Source organism: Cervus elaphus, chromosome X, assembly GCF_910594005.1.
Source record: "Cervus elaphus chromosome X, mCerEla1.1, whole genome shotgun sequence".
Taxonomy (NCBI): domain Eukaryota; kingdom Metazoa; phylum Chordata; class Mammalia; order Artiodactyla; family Cervidae; genus Cervus; species Cervus elaphus.
This window is the reverse complement of record NC_057848.1, coordinates 42,923,817-42,942,313: the sequence shown is the minus strand read 5'-3', so window position 1 is coordinate 42,942,313 and position 18,497 is coordinate 42,923,817. Positions and strand designations below refer to the sequence as shown.

Sequence of the window (18,497 nt, the reverse complement as noted above, 5' to 3'; positions counted from 1 at the left end):
CGTCTCTGGCTTCGTCCCTTGCTCCAGCCAGGGGAGGGAGAAGGGGCGGGGCCTCGCTTGCCCCGCGTGTGGAAAGTGGAGTGCATTGGTACCCAGGATGCGGTGCTCAGTAGGGGGTGTTGTTTGGTCGCTGTCAGCTTCTTCCTGACTTGAGGACAGTTAGGGGAGGAATAAGTTGGGGAGGGGGGCGGAAGCGGGCAGGGGGTCCCGCAGGGGCAGTAGACATCAGTACAGGAGAAAGGACAGCCACACCCTGGGCCTTGGTTTTTCTTCCTTCCCACCTGTAACCTGTTGAGGCTTGTCCCAGGCCACAGGTGCGAGGCCTTGCAACAAGGCCACAGAATTGAAGCCCAGAACCAAGGACACCTCCCAAGCTGACTGAGCCCCTTCGTAATGGTTGCCAAAAGCCCCCTTGATCCTCACTAACAAGTTCCTGACTCCCAGTTAGGCCAAGGTGCCCACTCCACTAAACACCCCATAGCGCCCCAACCATCACCTATTGCCAGCCTTCCAGCAAGAATTTTGTCTTGAGGCTATAAAAATTGGCTATTAACTCACGAAAACTGTCAGCTTTCTCTCCTCTGTCAGGAGGTCGTCCCACTGCATTCACAGTACCCACATTATCTCTGCTCTTTGTTCTCAGTAAAAACTCACTCCCTTCTGAAATGTCCTGTGTCTGGAAATTCTTTTCCAACCCGCGATCAGACAGCCTCAACATAGCCCTTCGTTCCCTCTAAGCTCCTGCCCTCACCTCTCCTGGTACCTTCAGCCTATCACCCCCTTCCCTTGTTTATCTTCTTACTCCCCCAACCCCGGCCGATGCCCCACAAGGCTGTTCTCAGAGATGAAGCTCATGCTATATGCTGACGATCCCCTGGCAAGTGATCCCAGTCAGCTAGCACGGGTCTTCTGAGGACTGCAAGGCCCTGAGGTGAAGTAAAGCTGAAACAAGTTTCCCACCCTCAGTGCACCTACAGTCTAGTTGGGAGGATAAACTGCGCTCACCTGACAAGAGAAGCAGAGTCAAATGTAGCAAGGCACCATGGGTTTGGGCAGCTTCTCAGCAAGTGTGGCTGATGACTTCACTTCCACCGTAAAAGGCCTGACTAGACTGTCCCCAGAAGGGAGAGGAGGTGACAGGAGCCCAGGGCCTTTCCTAAATGGAGGGCTGTTCTTCATCCATAAAGGCCACACACCCTGCGTACTGTGTCTGTCAGCCCCAGGTGGGCAGACCCCTGAGAGCTGTGATGTCACAAAGACCTCTTGCAATATTCCAGCGGTCCTTGAGCATGCAGGTCTGCCATTGGGGGAGTGCCTCATTGAACAGCTTCCTGCTCAGAACACAAGTCCTATGGCAGAACTGTTCCCAGATGGCTGGCCTTTTGATGGGGATGCCTAGATGGTCATTCCCACATTGGGCAGCCCTTAACAGACACTGGATGAGAACTCCAGAGTTGCCCTAGAGACCTGACCCAGCTTGACCCAAAGACTAGGCTCTTAAACTTAAGAGATGGGAGTGGGCTTCTGGGGGCCTGCACTGTTTTCTGGCCTCTAGAAACAAAGAGTATTAAGCCTAAAAGGAAAACAATCTGTCTGCTAAGTGAAACAGACATTCCCCAGCCCTGTGGTAGGTGGCACATAGGGGTACAGGCAGGTATGCCAAAGAAAATCTTAAACACACAGGGAAGATTCTTGTTTTCTTGGGGGCAAGTGACACTCCGTGTTTCCATTGTCTTCCCTTTTCTCCTACTGCCTTCGGCATTACAGTTCTTTGGTGTCATAACTGAAATTGCATAGTTGTTGAACTTACCTGGTGGCGCAATGGATAAGAATCCCCCTGCTAATGCAGGGGACATGGGTTTGATTCCTGGTCCAGGAAGATTCCACAGGCTACGGAGCAACTAAGCCTGCAAGCCACCACTACTGAGCCTTCATGCTGCAACTACTGAAGCCCGTGTGCCCCAGAGCCTATGCTCTACAACAAGAGAAGCCACTGCAATGAAAGCTTGTGCACTTCAACTAGACAGTAGCCCCTGCTTGCCACAACGAAGACCCATTTAAGCCAAAAATTAAAAAGTTAAAAAAAGAAATTGCATACTTGTTTGTAAATTTTATTTCCCGACCACCCTCTAACCCATATAATTGATTTCTCCAAGTTTTCTGGAATTGAGGAAGACACCTGCTACGAAACAAAACAACAGATGAAACAAAATGTCTGCAAACAAATAAAGCAGTATTTACATGGGTTAACACAAGTCAGATCTGCTAGGCCATTTTCTCAGTGATGCCCTGAAAAGAACAATTAGATCTTTAGTCCTCAGTCAAGATTTGTGGAAATCCCCAAACTGGTGATTTGGCTCTTTATTGCCAAAGAGACTTTGGGGGTGGCCAGAAGCATCAGACACAGAGGACACACAAATATACCAAAGAAACCTTTAACGATGAAAGATTATGCAAACATAGCCTTGGATTGATTTTTTCCAGAAATGTCCTCATCTTTTCTTTTCTCAACCGTGCACCAAACTGTGAAGGTCCTAAGAACATTCTCCTCCCCAGCTCAGACTCTACTCCAGCTCCATCTGGGAAGCATAAGAAGAGCATATCCCAAAAAAAGCATTCCTGAGTATGCCAACCTCAGAGGTGAGCTATTTGGTCAGGAGTATCTGGATGTGGCGGGGGGAGGAAGGCAGCATTATACCAGCACACAGAGACTCAAATCAAGAAGTTGAATGCTAGTGTCTTTCAAAGTGAAAGTCACTCAATCATGATCAATTCTTTGCGACCCCATGGACTACACAGTCCATGGAATTCTCCAGGCCAGAATACTGGAGTGGGTAGCCATTCCCTTCTCCAGGGGATCTTCCCAACCCAGGGATCGAACCCAGGTCTCCCACCTTGCAAGCGAATGCTTTACCAGCTTAGCCACCAGGGAAGTCAATGTCTTTAGACACACAAAATCTGCATCAACACACTTGGGAAAGAAAAACCTCTATAATCGTTCCATATGTCTTGTGTGTCACAAAAGTGTGAAAGTACAAAAGTGTAGTAGAATAATTTTGAGTTCTCAGGTCACAAAAGCATCAGAATGATGTGAAATCTTGAAAACCAAGTGATGTTTAAGTCTCCCCCTCACCCCGAAGTTTCCTGCTGAGGACGACCAGCTTCAGTCCCATCCAGTCACCACCTTCCCCTGAAACAGAGCAGGCAGCATCTACCTTGAGGGGTAAACCAGGACCTGGGTTCACACAATGGCAGGAAAATTGCATCTTTCTCTCTTTCAGAACACAACTTCAGAGCAATTCGTGTCCTTATCAAGGTTAGTACCATCTTTGCTGCAGTGTTCTGTGAACCCCCAGACTGTAATCACTGGTTCCAAGAGAGAAGCCAAGACTGCTGCCACTGCCTACTCCTGGTTACACACTGGGTCTAAGGGTCCTCCCGACACCACATTTGGGTGACTTTCGGGGAGCTGGGGGCAGACTAGACAGCTTCCACAGGCACAAGGCCATCCAGTTACAAACTACTCCACAGACACGATGTCCTGATAGCCAGAGATACCCAGGGATGGGTGCAGAGCGCCGACCATCCTCCCTTAAAAGATAGGAGATCTGAGGCTCAGAGTAGTGAAGTGACTTGCCTGAGGTCACACAGCTGACAGGGGGCAGAGCCTCCTGATGTGCTGGTACCCTCCGTGTTCCCAGTCTCCACAGTCTTTCGGAAAAGAAACGGTTTGTTCTTTGCCCTTCTCCACCTGAGATGCGTCACTCGTGGTGAGCTGGGATACACCTGTGGGAAAACAAAAGTCTCCGAGGATGGGATACAGTTCAGGTTTACAGATGAGCGGAGGGAGAACCCGGGCTTCTCAAGTGATGCTAGTGGTAAAGAACCCACCTGCCAATGCAAGAGACGTAAAGAGACGCAGGTTCAATCCCTGGGTGGGGAAGATCCCCTGGAGGACGGTATGGCAACCCACTCCAGTATTCTTGCCTGGAGAATCCCATGAACAGAGGAGCCTGGTGGGTTACAGCCCCTGGCGTTGCAGAGTGGGACACAACTGGAGCAACTTAGCATGCACACACGAGGGAGAATCTGGGATCCGAACTTGAATGAAAAAAAGGACGAGGAACAGGAGGAAGAAGCCATGTTGCTTGATGGAGACCTGGCTGTTTTCAGGGTTTCTCAGTCTCAGCAGTGTTGATGTCATCATGGACTTCTAAAACCGCCCTGGGAGGGCCAGCCCCTGCGCTCAGGCTGTTGAGGAGCATTGCCGGCCTCTGGCCACTAGATGGCAGTAGCATCTCCCCAGACTCCCCGGGAGATGGTGAGCCCGTCTCCAAACTTTTGTCCACTGTCTTTTTTTTCCCCACTGTCTTTTTTTCCCCCACAAATATTTCACTTAAGGGTTTCCCAAACAAAGGGTAGGGCCATCGTCTTCCCCTCCCTTCTGAAAGCGTATGGCTTCCTCTAACCTTTTTCAAAGTCTTTTCCTAGTGACGATTTCATTTGACCCTAGAAATAATGATGGCAGCCTGGTAAATATAATTTCAAAGAACCATTCTTCCAAACAAGTGACAGAGGTAAAATATGTGTCAAGTGTTACCATCACAGAAGACAGAAGAACATGTGTTTATTTTTTTACGTGCACAGAAACCCTTCAGGGTAGTGTGACAGTGGGGTAGGTGATGGGCAGGGAACTGGAACAAAGTCTTTTCACTGAATAACTTCTATTGTTGGATTTTTGAGCTATGTATGGTATCTATTTTAAAAATTAAAGATAAAGAATAAAACCATATGTATAAAATCAGCTACAAGGATGCCTTGTACAGGACAAGGAATATAGCCCATATTTTATAACTATAAATTGAGTATAACCTTTAAAAATTGTGAATCACTTTGTTGTATACATGAAACATATCATATTGTACATCAACTGTACCTCAATCAAAAAGGTAATAAAACCAAATGAATGGCATCGTCAACCAAACGTCCTTTCAACTGGCCTTAAAAGCAGGTGAGTAGTGAATCTGAGGTCAGTAGCCAGATCACATCTGTCAGAGCTGCTGTAAGAAAACCCTTCTGGCTAACTGCACTTTCACAAAATCAAGAGAAACACGGGCTGCTCCCTTCGAGGCAATGGCAGCCCACTCCAGTACTCTTGCCTGGAAAATCCCATGGACGGAGGAGCCTGGTGGGCTGCAGTCCTTGGGGTCACTAAGAGTCAGGCACGACTGAGCGACTTCACTTTCACTTTCACTTTCATGCACTGGAGAAGGAAATGGCAACCCACTCCAGTGTTCTTGCCTGGAGAATCCCGGGGACGGGGGAGCCTGGTGGGCTGCCGTCTATGGGGTCGCACAGAGTCGGACACGACTGAAGCGACTTAGCAGCAGCAGCAGCCATTACCTTCTCCAGGGGATCTTCCTGACCCGGGGATTGAACCTGCATCTCCTGCACTGGCAGGTGGATTCTTTACCACCTGGGAAGCACCGGATAAAAGATGGAGAAGAAAGGTAACTTAATTTTCTCACCTAGAGGTTCCCTGGTCACCTGGAGTGTTGATCTATACACACGGATTATCACCTTCTTCATAGTAGTTACACCTTTTCAGATCTTCATATTATCTGGTTACCTTTAGCACTGGACATGCAATTCTTTATTTCAAATACATTCATTTTAATAAACATAATCATTGTTGCTGCTCTACATAATAAACTAAAATAAGAATCAACACTTAAGTGACTACCATATGAGGATACAGGGTGCACGGACGATGAAGGTGCAGTCTGGAATTTTAAGCATATAGGGATTCACCCAGAAAAGGAAAGGGGAAAAAAGTACTACTTTTTCTGTATTCTTCTATCAATCTCCGAAGAAACACTGTTTTCCAATATTTTAGTATCTACTACAAGAGTAGGAACTACCTTTGTGACACATAATGCGCTGGGCAGTTATTGGTGCTTGGTGTATATTACAGCTATAATTTTACAAGCCTCGGTTGCCTTCTAGTTTTTTTTAAGTGATAATGCTATATTGGGTAGACGTCTTGATCTTGGGTAGTACTATTTTAAAAAGTAAAGAAAACCTCTGATTTTTTATTTTTATTATACACTACAAAATACAATGCATGCTACACAATATGCCGCATAATCTACTAGCAGGGATAGAAGAGCATGACTGAGTTGTTCTTCATCAACCAGGAAAACGTTTCCTTAATCAATGTTCTCCAAACCCTGAAAAACAGTTTAAAAAGGAAAATGAGAGAATTCTGTTCCTCTCAAAGATGTACAATGACTCCCAGAACCTGTAATGATTCCTAGTTTTCATTTTCTGACAGTAACAAATATATCACTTTAAACTGTTTTATAAAACAACAGCCAACATCAGGAAGAGATGATTAGCCTTATTCTACTTTTTTACAAATGAAAAAAATTAAAAAAAAAACAACAACAACGGAGGCTCAGCCAGGTTAAAAGTCCCTTGCTTAAGTCAGTCAGGAAGTAGTAGAGTCAAGTTCAGGGACCACTCACCCCCTCTAGAACTTTTGCCCTGTAAGCATGACACTGTTCGGAAGACCATTCTATAACACTCAGTTCACAACCAAATGCTTCAGAAACTATACAGTAAAAGTGTCATCAGTGATGGCATTTCTTCCAGGTTGTTAAAATAACACAATCCAGGTATTCTGTTTCTATTACAGGAATAATCTTTTTAAAGAATGAGGACAAACTCCTACAACATATAAGAACATACTATTAGGCCGAACCATATGAAAATGCTACTGCTTGACCATTTTTGACCCCCACAAAAAAAAAAATCATTTCGTGATTCAATCAAATACAAATTATAGTAATTCTTTAATGTACTGGTGCATGAATTGGCAAACCAATGGAGTATAGAAGAGTACATTAGTGAAACAGGCCCATGTATATATGGATATTTAGTTTACTAGAATGGTATCTGAAACAAACAAAAAAATGGACTGTTCTATAAGATAATTCTGACAACTGGCTGTTTCTTGGAATAAACTAAAGTTAAATCCTTGCTTCACATTATACCCCCAAATGACCTGTAGACAGGTCAGAGTACTAACTGTAAAAAAGGGGAAAGGATTGTTAATTGTATTTGGAGAAACTGTAGAAATATTTTTTAGAATCTTGGATACGAAAGTCCTTTGTATCAATGTAAACTATGATAAACAGAACATCCATATTAAAAATCTATCTGATGAAAGCCAGGATAAAGTAAAAAAGACAGCAGACAGAAAAATATTTGCCGCATATAAAAGAGACAAAAGATTAACATCTGTAATGTATAATAAGAACCTCTATAAATCAAAAAGAAAAAAGACAACAGAACAAGAAAGGATATAAGCAGACAATGCAGAGAATAAGATGATCATTAGTATGTAAAAGGTGCTACTTTAATTTGCATTTTCCCAGTCTGCTGTAAGCCCTTTGGCAAAGCGTTAACCAGAATGCATCTCAACCCTGACAGGTGGGCTAGCATCAGAGCCATCTTACCTTTGACACATAGTAACGGTTTACTCCAGAGACACGCCTATCTCTTTCCATCATATACCACTGATATGAATAATGGGCAATCCTTTTTTCCTACAATGAAAGGAAATCATTATTGCAGTTTATAAAGGTGAGTGGGCCAATAGAAAGATATTAGAACTTTAATTAATAAGTGACATTCCAGAAAAATGGAATCATCACTCATATAAAAACCAAATTAAGACAGAATCTTAAATAAAATCGGACCACTAAACTTTAAAATTAAGACAGTAACCATGACTTCTTACACATTCTGTTTTAACCAGCATCATTTTTTTTCTTTCCTTTTTTTTTTTTTTTTTTTTTAAGTCATGACTACTTGTTCCTTTTGGGGACGCTGGGATGAAAGAACAGCGGTAGGTCACAAGTGAAAGACGATCACAAAACCAGAAACCAAATACATTGATACTTCAGAGTTAACGTAAAGAACCAGTTAGAAAAATCACAATCCTAAACTGAAAATCTGGAGTTTGAGCTAAATTCCTAAAGGCTTGCAAGAGAAAGTGGGGGGTAAAAAAAAAAATGTCAAGGTAAAAAAACCTAATTAAGGGGAATTCCCTGGCCGTCCAGTGATTAGGCCTCAGCGCTTTCACAGCCAGTTGCCCGGGTTCAATCCCTGGTCGAGGAACTGAGATTTCGAAAACAGCCTGTCAAGCCCCCCGCCCCCCCCCCAAAAAAAAACTAATTAAATCAAGTTTAGGAAAAAGTGAAAAACGAGAAGCTACCGAGATATGGATGCGAAAAATTAAAATCAAAATCCAGCCAGAAAGGAGACTTGGGGTGGAGGCAAGACTAATTGACGCCTCTCTCCTCTGCCTAGGTAGGGCTTCACTGGTGGTTCAGACGGTAAAGACTCTGCCTGCAATTCAGGAGACCCCGGTTCGATCCCTAGGCCGGGAAGATCCCCTGGAGAAGGAAATGATAACCCACTCCAGTATTCTTGCCTGGAGAATTCTATGGACAGTGGAGCCTGGCGGGCTACAGTCCATGGGACTGCAAAGAGTCGGGCACGACTGAGCGACTAATACTTTCCATTTTCTTTCTCCTCTGCCTAAGAATTTGGACTTGACCTCTTTTAATCTCCTACCTTTCCAGCCCCCAGTCTCTACTCCACCCTCCAGCCCTGGCTTCACCCAGTAACCTTACTAAATCCTTACTAAAGTGGAACACGGTTCCGGACTGGTTTCGTTCCGCAAGTCTACGTTTTAAGGCAATTAAAAAAAAAAAAACAAACTGGCGAGAACGGATCTCAGTATTCCCCATCTCGGAGAGAGCCTCCGGGTCCTAAGGGCCTCCCGACGCCCCCATCCGTTACGTAACGGAAGCGCTGGAATCAGCCGCCGGGCCGGAGAAGCCGCCTTACCTTGCCCCCGTTACTGAACCTGTGGATGCGCGCGGTGGCCATTCCCGGGATGAACAAGCACACGCCCATGACAGCGATCCCGGGGAGAACCTCGAACCACATCGCGACGCCGTTCCCGAGGCCAAACACTCCCTTCCAGGTCCCTTAAAGGTGACCCGGCTTCGAGCTCTTCCGGGTAAGCTCCGCGGCTGCGCGCGAGTGGGGCCGCAGTCACGTAAGCGCCAGAGGAAGCGACGGGGCGCGGCAGGGCTCAAGAGGAGCGCGCGCCCGCGCTCTCGCACACTGCCTGCTCTCGCACACTCCCTACTCCCGCAGTCCTCTTTCTGCAGCAGATTTTGCGTCAACTCGCCGCCGTGCGCCCGACGTGCAGTAACGCCAGCCAGCCCCGCGCCAGCCAGCAGATCATCGCCGTTTCGGACCTCAAGACTCTAAAAATGGCAGAGCAACTTTCCCCAGGAAAGACGACAGACCAGGTGTGCACCTTTCTTTTCAAAAAGCCTGGGCGAAAAGTGGCTGCAGGCCGCAGAAAGCGCCCGATCTGCAACCAGGAGTCCGGAGACAGCAGCAGCAGCAGTGACGAAGGGAACACTGTGGTTCGCCCGGAAAAGAAGCGAGCGGTCCACAATCCGATGATCCAGAAGACCCGTGGCAGTGGTAAACAGAAGGTGGCATACGGCGACCTGAGCAGCGAGGAGGAGGAGGAAAACAAACCCGAGAGTCTCGGCGTGGTCTATAAGTCCACTCGCTCGGCGAAGCCCGTGGGGCCGGAAGATATGGGGGCGACTGCTGTCTACGAGCTAGACACAGAGAAGGAGCGTGACGCACAAGCCATCTTTGAGCGCAGCCAGAAGATCCAGGAGGAGCTGAGGGGCAAGGAAGATGACAAGATCTATCGGGGAATCAATAATTATCAGAAATACATGAAACCCAAGGATACGTCTATGGGCAATGCTTCCTCCGGAATGGTGAGGAAGGGCCCCATCCGAGCTCCCGAGCATCTGCGGGCCACCGTGCGCTGGGATTACCAGCCCGACATTTGTAAAGACTACAAGGAGACGGGCTTTTGTGGCTTCGGAGACAGCTGTAAATTCCTCCATGACCGTTCAGATTACAAGCACGGGTGGCAGATCGAACGCGAGCTTGATGAGGGTCGCTATGGCGTCTATGAGGACGAAAACTATGAAGTGGGAAGCGATGAGGAGGAAATACCATTCAAGTGTTTCATCTGTCGCCAGACCTTCCAAAACCCAGTTGTCACCAAGTGCAGGCATTATTTCTGCGAGAGCTGCGCGCTGCAGCATTTCCGCACCACCCCGCGCTGCTATGTCTGTGACCAGCAGACCAATGGCGTCTTCAATCCAGCGAAAGAATTGATTGCTAAACTGGAGAAGCACCGAGCTGCAGAAGAGGGTGGTGCTTCCGATTTCCCAGAAGACCCCGATGAGGATCCAGTTCCCATTACTTAAATTTCCCCATTATTCTCAAATCTCAAAATAAACGTTTTGTTGTTTTGGAAATCTTAACTCGTGTCCTTCCTTTCTAGGGAAAGTGAGTGAAAGGAAAAGGTGGGTGGTGAAGTGGGGTCCTGGATGGATGGCTTGCAAAAGCATCAAGGTAGGTAAAATCTGGAGTTTTACCTGGCATAAATGCTGCCTGTGTGTAACAGTTACTTTTCATAACCCTTTTACATAAATTTGGGGGATGGGAGAAGTTCAACAAAAGAGCTAGAATTTGCTTGAAGTGACCAAAGCTGTGATTAAAAACAAGAACTGAACCTATTTATTATATCACAATTATGAATCACTTAATAATTTACAAAAGTATTTTCATGCATGATCTTTTGGGAGCCTGTAGTACTTCAAAATACACCCCAGCCAAGGTGTGTGTCAGGGGTTGGGGGAGCAGTGAGAGCGGGAGAATTAGGATGGGGGACCTGTAGCTAGACCTGCAACCTGTGTGTATGGGGAATGTTCCTTGCTCTCCTTGAAGCATAGGTAACTCCTTCCATGGATGATTGAAATGGTCTATGCTCCGGGGTCCAATATGATAGCCACTAGCTTCATGTGGCTGTTGGAACATTTGAAATGTAGCTGGTAGTGACCCTATGCAGTTCTGGACTGAACTTGTGAACCTGCAGAAGGCAAAAGCCTAACATTTTATAATCCAGTGTCTGAAACTATTTTCATAGAGCTGATCATGCCCTATTAATCTATGTACCTGTTTTCCCAACTAGCCTGTGAATTTCTCAGTGACCAGGCCAGTGCTTGGCATATAATAAGCACTTAATAAATAAACTCAGAGAGGTCTGAAAAAGGAGATCAGGGCCAAAGCCTTGAACCCAAGCCGAGGAGCTTTGACTATATTCTGTAGGTAAAGAGATTTGGGGAGGGGAACACAATCAAACTTTTTTTAATGTTACTATGGTTACAGTCTATCAGACTGCAGCAAGATGGAAGGCAGAGAGGCCAGTTAGGACAAATGACTAGTAAATTTTTACTGATCTAACTAGAATTTGGGCTGATCCCAGGGAAAAGATATAAGAATAAATTGTGGGTTAGAATTTTTATATTCATATACATTAATCTATTTAAAGATATTCTTTGAGGAGCCACTCTTGTAAGGCACTGTGCCTAGCATACGGGATGTTAGCAAAGAAGATAGACATAGCCCCTGACCTCATGGAGCTGGACATCACACAGTGCAGGTTTGATGAGTACAAAAACAAAAGTGCACTGGGCTGACCTCTCAGGATTAAGCCAATTCCAGCCCTTGAGAGAATTCAGAATCAAAGTCATTTCATACAATGTCATATATTCTTTAACAGAATGTTTTAAGTACAGTGGGGATACATGAGAAGCCTAGCGGGAAAAGGGATGGGGAATACATGTAAATCCATGGCTGATTCATGTCAATGTATGACAAAAACCACTACAATATTGTAAAGTAATTAGCCTCCAACTAATAAAAATAAATGAAAAAAAAAACAGAAAAAGAAAGAAAGTATGACACAGAAAACAACATTTAAGGGATGAGACAAAAAAAAAAAAAAAAACCCAGGAGAACAGGAAAGAGAAAGTTGTAGAGGCAGTTGGAGAAAGAGAAATTTAGGTGGCGCTAGTGGTAAAGAAACTGCCTGCCAATGCAGAAGATGTAAAATGATGTAGGTTCGATCCCTTAGTCAGGAAGATCCTCTGGAGGAGGGCATGGCAACCCACTCCAGTATTCTTGCCTGGAGAATCCCTTGGACAGAGGAGCCTGGCGGGCTACAGTCCATAGCATCACAGAGAGTCAGACACAACTGAAGCAACTTAACAGACACACTGAGGTGGAAGGCAAAGGAAGACAGTGTTCTAAAAAGTGTTATGGGAAGAAACAGGACAACGAGTAGCAAAAAGCGTGGTATGCTCAAGGTTATTTTTCATGTTTACAAGGTTTATGATTAAAATTTTTAAAAGAACTATTTTTATTACTCTAATTAAATGGTGCAACTTCATTTCATAGGTGAAAACTAAATAGTTATTCTTACAAATTAGAAAAAAATTAAATACGGGGGTGGTTCCCTGGTGGCCTAGTGGGTAGGACTCTGGGCTTCCACTGCCATGGCCCGGGTTCAATTCATGGTCAAGGAACTGAGATTCCCACAAGCCCTGCGGCATGGCCAAAAATAAATAAATAAATATGGGGGGATAAAGAGCATGCCAGCCGAGATGAGTTGCAGCTGGACCCTAAAGGTGCTAACCTAGTCTGAGAGTTCAGAGGAGGCTCCCCTAGGAGATGACCCTCAACTGGAGACCTGTAAATGGGGGTTAGGAAGAGGATCCAAGTCAGAGGGTCAGTATATCCCAAGGACCTGAAGTGAGAGACTGGCTTCAGCTAAGAACTCCAAGCAGTCCAGGATACTAGAGGAAAAAGACAGGTGGCCAGGTAGTCAGGGCCAAAGATCAGCCACCTTGCTGTCATGTTAAGGACTCTGGACTTTATCAGAAAGGCAAAGGGATGCCATCAAAAGGTTTTAAGAAAGAAAGTGAGCTGATCAGATTTGAATTTTAAAAAGATAATTCTGCAGTGTGAGGAATGGACTGTCTTGGAGACAAGACAGATCAGACTGGAGGCTGGTACACCAGTTGACGTGATATCATGGCAGACTGGACTAGACTGGGGACTGTGGACATTCATTTAATAAATAGTGTTTTGTTTTGTTTTTTACCATTCTAAAGCCTTTATTAGCATCAGGTAGATCATTTCATTATAACTTCTTAACTTCAAGACAGCCATTGAAATAACTTGCTGGAGGTTACCTAAGGCCCATAGGAGCAAAATCTCAGTCTGGGATTGGGTAGATAAATACCAAAAGATTAATGTACCCCAATTAAAGGGGCAAAGCTACTGTACAGTATGTCTCCATACATATCTTAAGTACACAGGTGCCTTGCAAACCTGAAATGCTCAAGACCTCCTTTTATATAGTTTGATATTTATAATACATGAATACAACTGAGTTTCTCGGGTGGCATTTGTCAATGGAAGTTAAAGCATTTAAAAAGGTTTGTCATTATGTAATGATGGTGCCTAAAACCTCTATTTCTATGGTATTTTTGTGAATTGCTAGGTTTTATTCACCTTTTAATTCTAATGACATTAATTATAGAAAACTGTACAAGTAAGTTCAGAGTACTAAAATAAGCAAATGAAATACTTTTTCCAGTTTGTTTATTTATTTTTTTTTTACTTTTTCCAGTTTAGAATTTTCAAATCAGGAATGTCTCTTCCAAACATTCAGGCATTTTTTTTTTCTTTCTAGGAATGGGAAGGAGTAAAATTGATAGGATTAGTGTGAAGAAAAGCCATCTTTTCAATGTAGTCTTCACAAAAATGACATAAAACCTTCTCTATATTTGAGCATATAAACCTCATATAGGAGAATTCTAACCATTACAAAGTTAAATCTAAAACAGTCAAGCATGACAGCATAAAAATATTCAAATAACTTGATTTGGAATTACTATATAATTCCATAAAGCTAAAGTTACATTTAAGTATAAACTTCAGCAAATATGGCAATAGCAAACATCAAAAGCTTATTTGCCAGCAGTTTCCCATACCTCTGTATAAAATAGTATTCCAAAGAAGCATGACTGGATAGCAGAATTACCCATTTTTCCTAAGACTTTCATCACCAGTATCACCCTATGCCCCACTATTGTTGGGTGAAGTGCAAGTTATCTTGAGATGGTTTTTCCCTTTGAAAAAAGATAAGGAGAAACTAAGGAAGAAATTTTTAAAACATAGATTTAAGACTTATCTGTGGATGAGCCAAAACACCCCAAATTGTCTGCTGCTGCTGCTGCTAAGTCACTTCAGTCGTGTCTGACTCTGTGCGACCCCATAGACAGCCCACCAGGCTCCGCCATCCATGGGATTTTCCAGACAAGAGTACTGGAGTGGGTTGCCATTGCCTTCTCTGCCCCAACTTGTCTACATTTTAGTAAATGTCAGGCAAATTGAAGTAGTTTCTGTCCCAGTAGCTGCCAGAATAAAGCCAGTCCTGGGCTCCGCTGTAGGGATTAGGGCCTTGATGGAACCACCTCGTCTTCCAGTCCTCTGACTTGGACCTGTTCTTGCATGCCACTCTTTGTTTCTCCTCGAGTTGCTTTTTTTCTTCACTGGCTTGATCCATCTCCCCATTCTCCATGGCTCTGATGTCAGGCTGCAGCCTTCAGTCTGTCTTAGGAAGCATGCTCTCCATCTCCTTGTCTACTTCATTCAAAACCATTGCAAAGCTAGTAAAATTATACATCTGGGCCGAATTCGGAGGCTGTGGGGCTATTCGCCACAAGAGAACGCTCCCAGGGATGACAAACACGCTCTGGGATTCTGGCACTGGCATTTCATCCGACTCCTCAGAAGCACTTACCTGTTTGCTGTTCTTCTCTTCAGTATTTTTCTTATCCTTTTTTTGGTAAGCAACAAATATGGCCAGGTCAACACTGTACAAACATTCTGTCCACTTCCCGTAGAGAGCACAGAGCTTCTTTTTGCTTTTATCTTGAATGTAGCCTTCAACTACGTGAAATTCTTTACCAAAAAGGCCGCATGGCTTAAAATTCAACAGGCATTTGTCCCCAGTCTTGCGGTTTGTGATCTCCACATTGCTATACTGCTCCATCCAGAGCTTTCCCACAATGATGTTGTGCACACAGCAGGTAGGATTCACTCACGTATATGCTTCATTGTGTTCAAGGAGCTCCAACGTCATGGTTCCTTTGGGTTCTGCTTCTATGCTTTTCCCCCAGAACTTGTTTGGGATTGATTGAGCCATGAAAGATGAAATCATTGTTTAATCCTTCAGCATGAAATGCACTAATGGGTGGGTGATGGCTGACATGCTCAGAGATGAGTCTGAAACCAAGGTCATCTCGAACTAATTCATAAGTCTCTCCCAGAAGTGGGTTGAAAGGCTTTCCAGTGCGTTCCCACTGAGAAGCAACAGCAGAGACAACAAAGGCAGCTACCCACTGCATCCTTTCCACAGGATCTGCAAACCAACTGGCCTTGTGGATGAGGTATGCATGCTCCATGTATTCAATGAGTCGCTGGAGGAAGCTCAAAGGCTCATTAAATATAACTGGCATGGTGATCTTGGAGAGTTCCGTTCTGATACATTTTCTGAGGCTGCTCCAGATACTGAAGTCATTTCTGGAAAACATAGGGGAGGGCAGGCTTGTTCTGTGTTTTTTGATGCCTTTGGAGAACACGTCTTCACCACCAGAGTCCTTGCCTTCCGACATTCTGTGCTGTCTACTGCTCCGGGCGCTCTGCTTCCTCTTCCAAGGAGTGCGTGGTCGGTCACTGCTTCCAGTCTGCTCGGGGACAGAGCTCGCCCTCACTCAAGATGCTCAGAGGCGGGGAGCCTTTGACCAGAGAATGCTCTAATTCGTGATGTTCAGTGGCTAGAGTAGCCAGCGCTTCTGATAAAAATTTGGTTTTTCTCTTGTTCCTGTTCCAATTTCAAATTCCTCGCCTGGGCCGGGGCCCGGGCTCTCCCTGGCGGCTCACTCCGCCTGGTGCTGCTCGCTCCGCCCGGGGCTGCTCGAGGCTCTCGCACGAATGCGCTCGGCCTGTCCTTCCGCCTTTTTTCCCAGCCCAGCCGGGAGGTGCGATCAAGGGCGACACCGCAAGGTCTCCCTAAGTCACCTTCGCGCGGTCCGCCCCCGGCTCCGGAGAGGTCGAGCAGGAGAGAGGCGCGGCCCAGGACCAACGCCCGGGCTGCCCGCGGTCCACGCTGGCCGGTCGGCTGCACCGCCGCCCTCCGGGGCTCCCGCCGGCCTGGTAAATAGTTTTTGAACACCCACTATATGCCAGGCATTGAGTTAAGCACTGGCGATACAGCCAGAGCAAAGGCACTCGAATCCCCACACTCTAGAACTTACATGAGAGAGCACAGCAGAATCGCACATGCATAATACATAACAAATGGAGCTAAGTGCTATAAAGAACATTGGAGCAAGGGAAGGGGATGAGAGAGCGTGCCCGGGGAGGGGGCATGTCATCGTATATAGGGTGGTCAGGGAGGGTCTCTTTCTGATAAGGTGACATTTGAGCAGAGACCTAAATGAAGCAGATAATCTGGGATAACAGCATTCCAGACAGAGGACACCAAGTACAAAAGCCCTGAGGCAGGAAAGTGCCCAATTTGTCCTGAGAACAGTGAGGAAGGAATTTAACGATCTGTTTTGGAGAGCCCATACAGAATGAACTCAAGGAAGAGGAAAGAACTGTAAGATGAGATAAGAGAAGTAATGGGGGGTGAGGGCAGACTGTGTACAGCTTTATGAGCCATTGCAAGAACTTGAGGTTTTATTGTCGGTGACAAGGAGGGTCACTGGGAGGTTTGAAGCAGAGGACTCACATGATCTGACACTGGCTTTAGAAAGGATCCTTCTGGAACTTATGGGGGGTAGTGGAAATGTTTTATATCTTAACTGGGGTGTTTGTTACACTAGTGTCTACATTTGTCAAACTCATTGGAATGTACATGTATGTGCATTTCATTGTATGTGATTAATATTTCATTAAGAAATACCTTCAAGTCAAAGGAGAAAAAAGAAACTGGTTGCTATGTAGAAAATACTCCAGGGTAGGCAGGTCAGGGGATGGAGCGGAGAGATCAGAAGGCTACTGCTATTGTCCGGGTGAGAGATGGCAAGTGCTTCAAACCAGGTGGTGATGAGAAGGGGTCAGATTCTAGATGTAGTCTGAAGATAAAACTGACAAGGTGTCTTGGCACGTTAGATATGAGGTGTTAGATAAAGAGTCAAGGTGACTCCAAGATTTTTGACTTGAGTAACTGGGTGGAAAGTGGTACCATTTAGTGAGATGGAGAAAGGCACATACAGAAGAGTACATAAAACACAACTTTGCAGTATAACAAGTAGCTACATAGGAAGCCTTGGCATAACCAGCACCCAGGTCAAGAAATACAAAACTAACAATGCTCAAGAAGCCCCTCAAGTATCCGGATTCTCCAGATCGCACACACAGGTAACCACTCTGCTGATTTTTATGGTAATCACTCCCTTGCTCTTTTCCCATTGATCTTCCTCTTTAGCTATTTCTCTCTCCTTCCCTCTCACCAAGCCAAGAATAATGTATATTAGTATCTTTCATTTTCTCCTAACAGCTTTACTGAGATACAACTTACATATCATATAATTCATCATTTTAAAATATGCCCTTGAGTGGCTTTCATTCACAAGTATATTCACAAGGTTATGCAACCATCCCCACTATAATTTCAGAACATTTTCTCAATACTTCAAAAACAAAAGCATATCCTATATCTGAAACTAACACAATAGTGTAAATCAACTATGTTCCAATAAAATTAAAATTTTTAAAAATTTGCTAATAATAAAAAAGAAAAGCATACCCATTAGCAGTCACTCTCCATCTCCCCATTCAGTAATCTTTCTGTCTCTATATATTTACCTCTCCTGGACATTTCATATCAATGGAATCATATTGGGTTGGCCCAAAAGTTCATTTGGGTTTTTTATGGAAAAACTGGACTGAACTTTTGGGCCAACCCAATACAATGTGTGGCCTTTTGTGTCTGCCTGCTTTCACTTAGCGTGTTCTCAAAGTTCATCCATATTGTCGAGTATATCAATACATTCCTTAACGTGTCTGAGTAATACTCCATTTTACAGAGATACTACCTTTTGTTTATCCATTTATCAATTGATGGACTTTAGATTGTTTCCACGTTTTGGCTATTATGAGTAATGATATGTTCATGGGCACACACATCTGTGTTTATGTGTATCTTCATTTCTCTTGGGGAGATATATAGGAGTGGAAATGCTGTTATATGGTTAACTCCTTAACCTTTTTAAAACTGTTTTTTAACTGAAATGAAATTCACATAACATTAAATTAACCAATTTAAAGTGGTTAATTTTAATAAAGTGAACAGTTTGGTGGCATTCACAATGTTGTGAAACTACTGTGCGTGTGTGCTCAGTCACTTCAGTCGTGTCCGACTCTTTGTGACCCCATGGACCATAGCCCGCCAGGCT

At 44.7% G+C, this 18,497-nt stretch overlaps 2 protein-coding genes and 1 pseudogene across 2 annotated transcripts; 1 reads left to right on the top strand and 2 right to left on the bottom strand.

Annotated features, from left to right (window-relative positions):
- Positions 1 to 5,656: 5,656 nt before the first annotated feature.
- On the bottom strand, positions 5,657 to 9,053 carry NDUFA1 (NADH:ubiquinone oxidoreductase subunit A1). Its single transcript, XM_043895682.1, has 3 exons — positions 8,920 to 9,053; positions 7,521 to 7,610; positions 5,657 to 6,230 (listed from the first exon to the last, which is right to left on the bottom strand). The coding sequence occupies exons 1-3, from the start codon at positions 9,019 to 9,021 to the stop codon at positions 6,210 to 6,212; spliced, it is 213 nt and encodes a 70-aa protein (XP_043751617.1). The 5' UTR covers positions 9,022 to 9,053; the 3' UTR covers positions 5,657 to 6,209.
- Positions 9,054 to 9,160: 107 nt separating this feature from the next.
- On the top strand, positions 9,161 to 10,442 carry RNF113A (ring finger protein 113A). The gene has a single exon (XM_043895679.1). It carries the CDS (start codon positions 9,354 to 9,356, stop codon positions 10,383 to 10,385), a length of 1,032 nt encoding a protein of 343 aa, XP_043751614.1. The 5' UTR covers positions 9,161 to 9,353; the 3' UTR covers positions 10,386 to 10,442.
- Positions 10,443 to 13,522: 3,080 nt separating this feature from the next.
- LOC122689331 lies at positions 13,523 to 16,116 on the bottom strand (annotated as a pseudogene).
- Between the last annotated feature and the right edge of the window lie 2,381 nt (positions 16,117 to 18,497).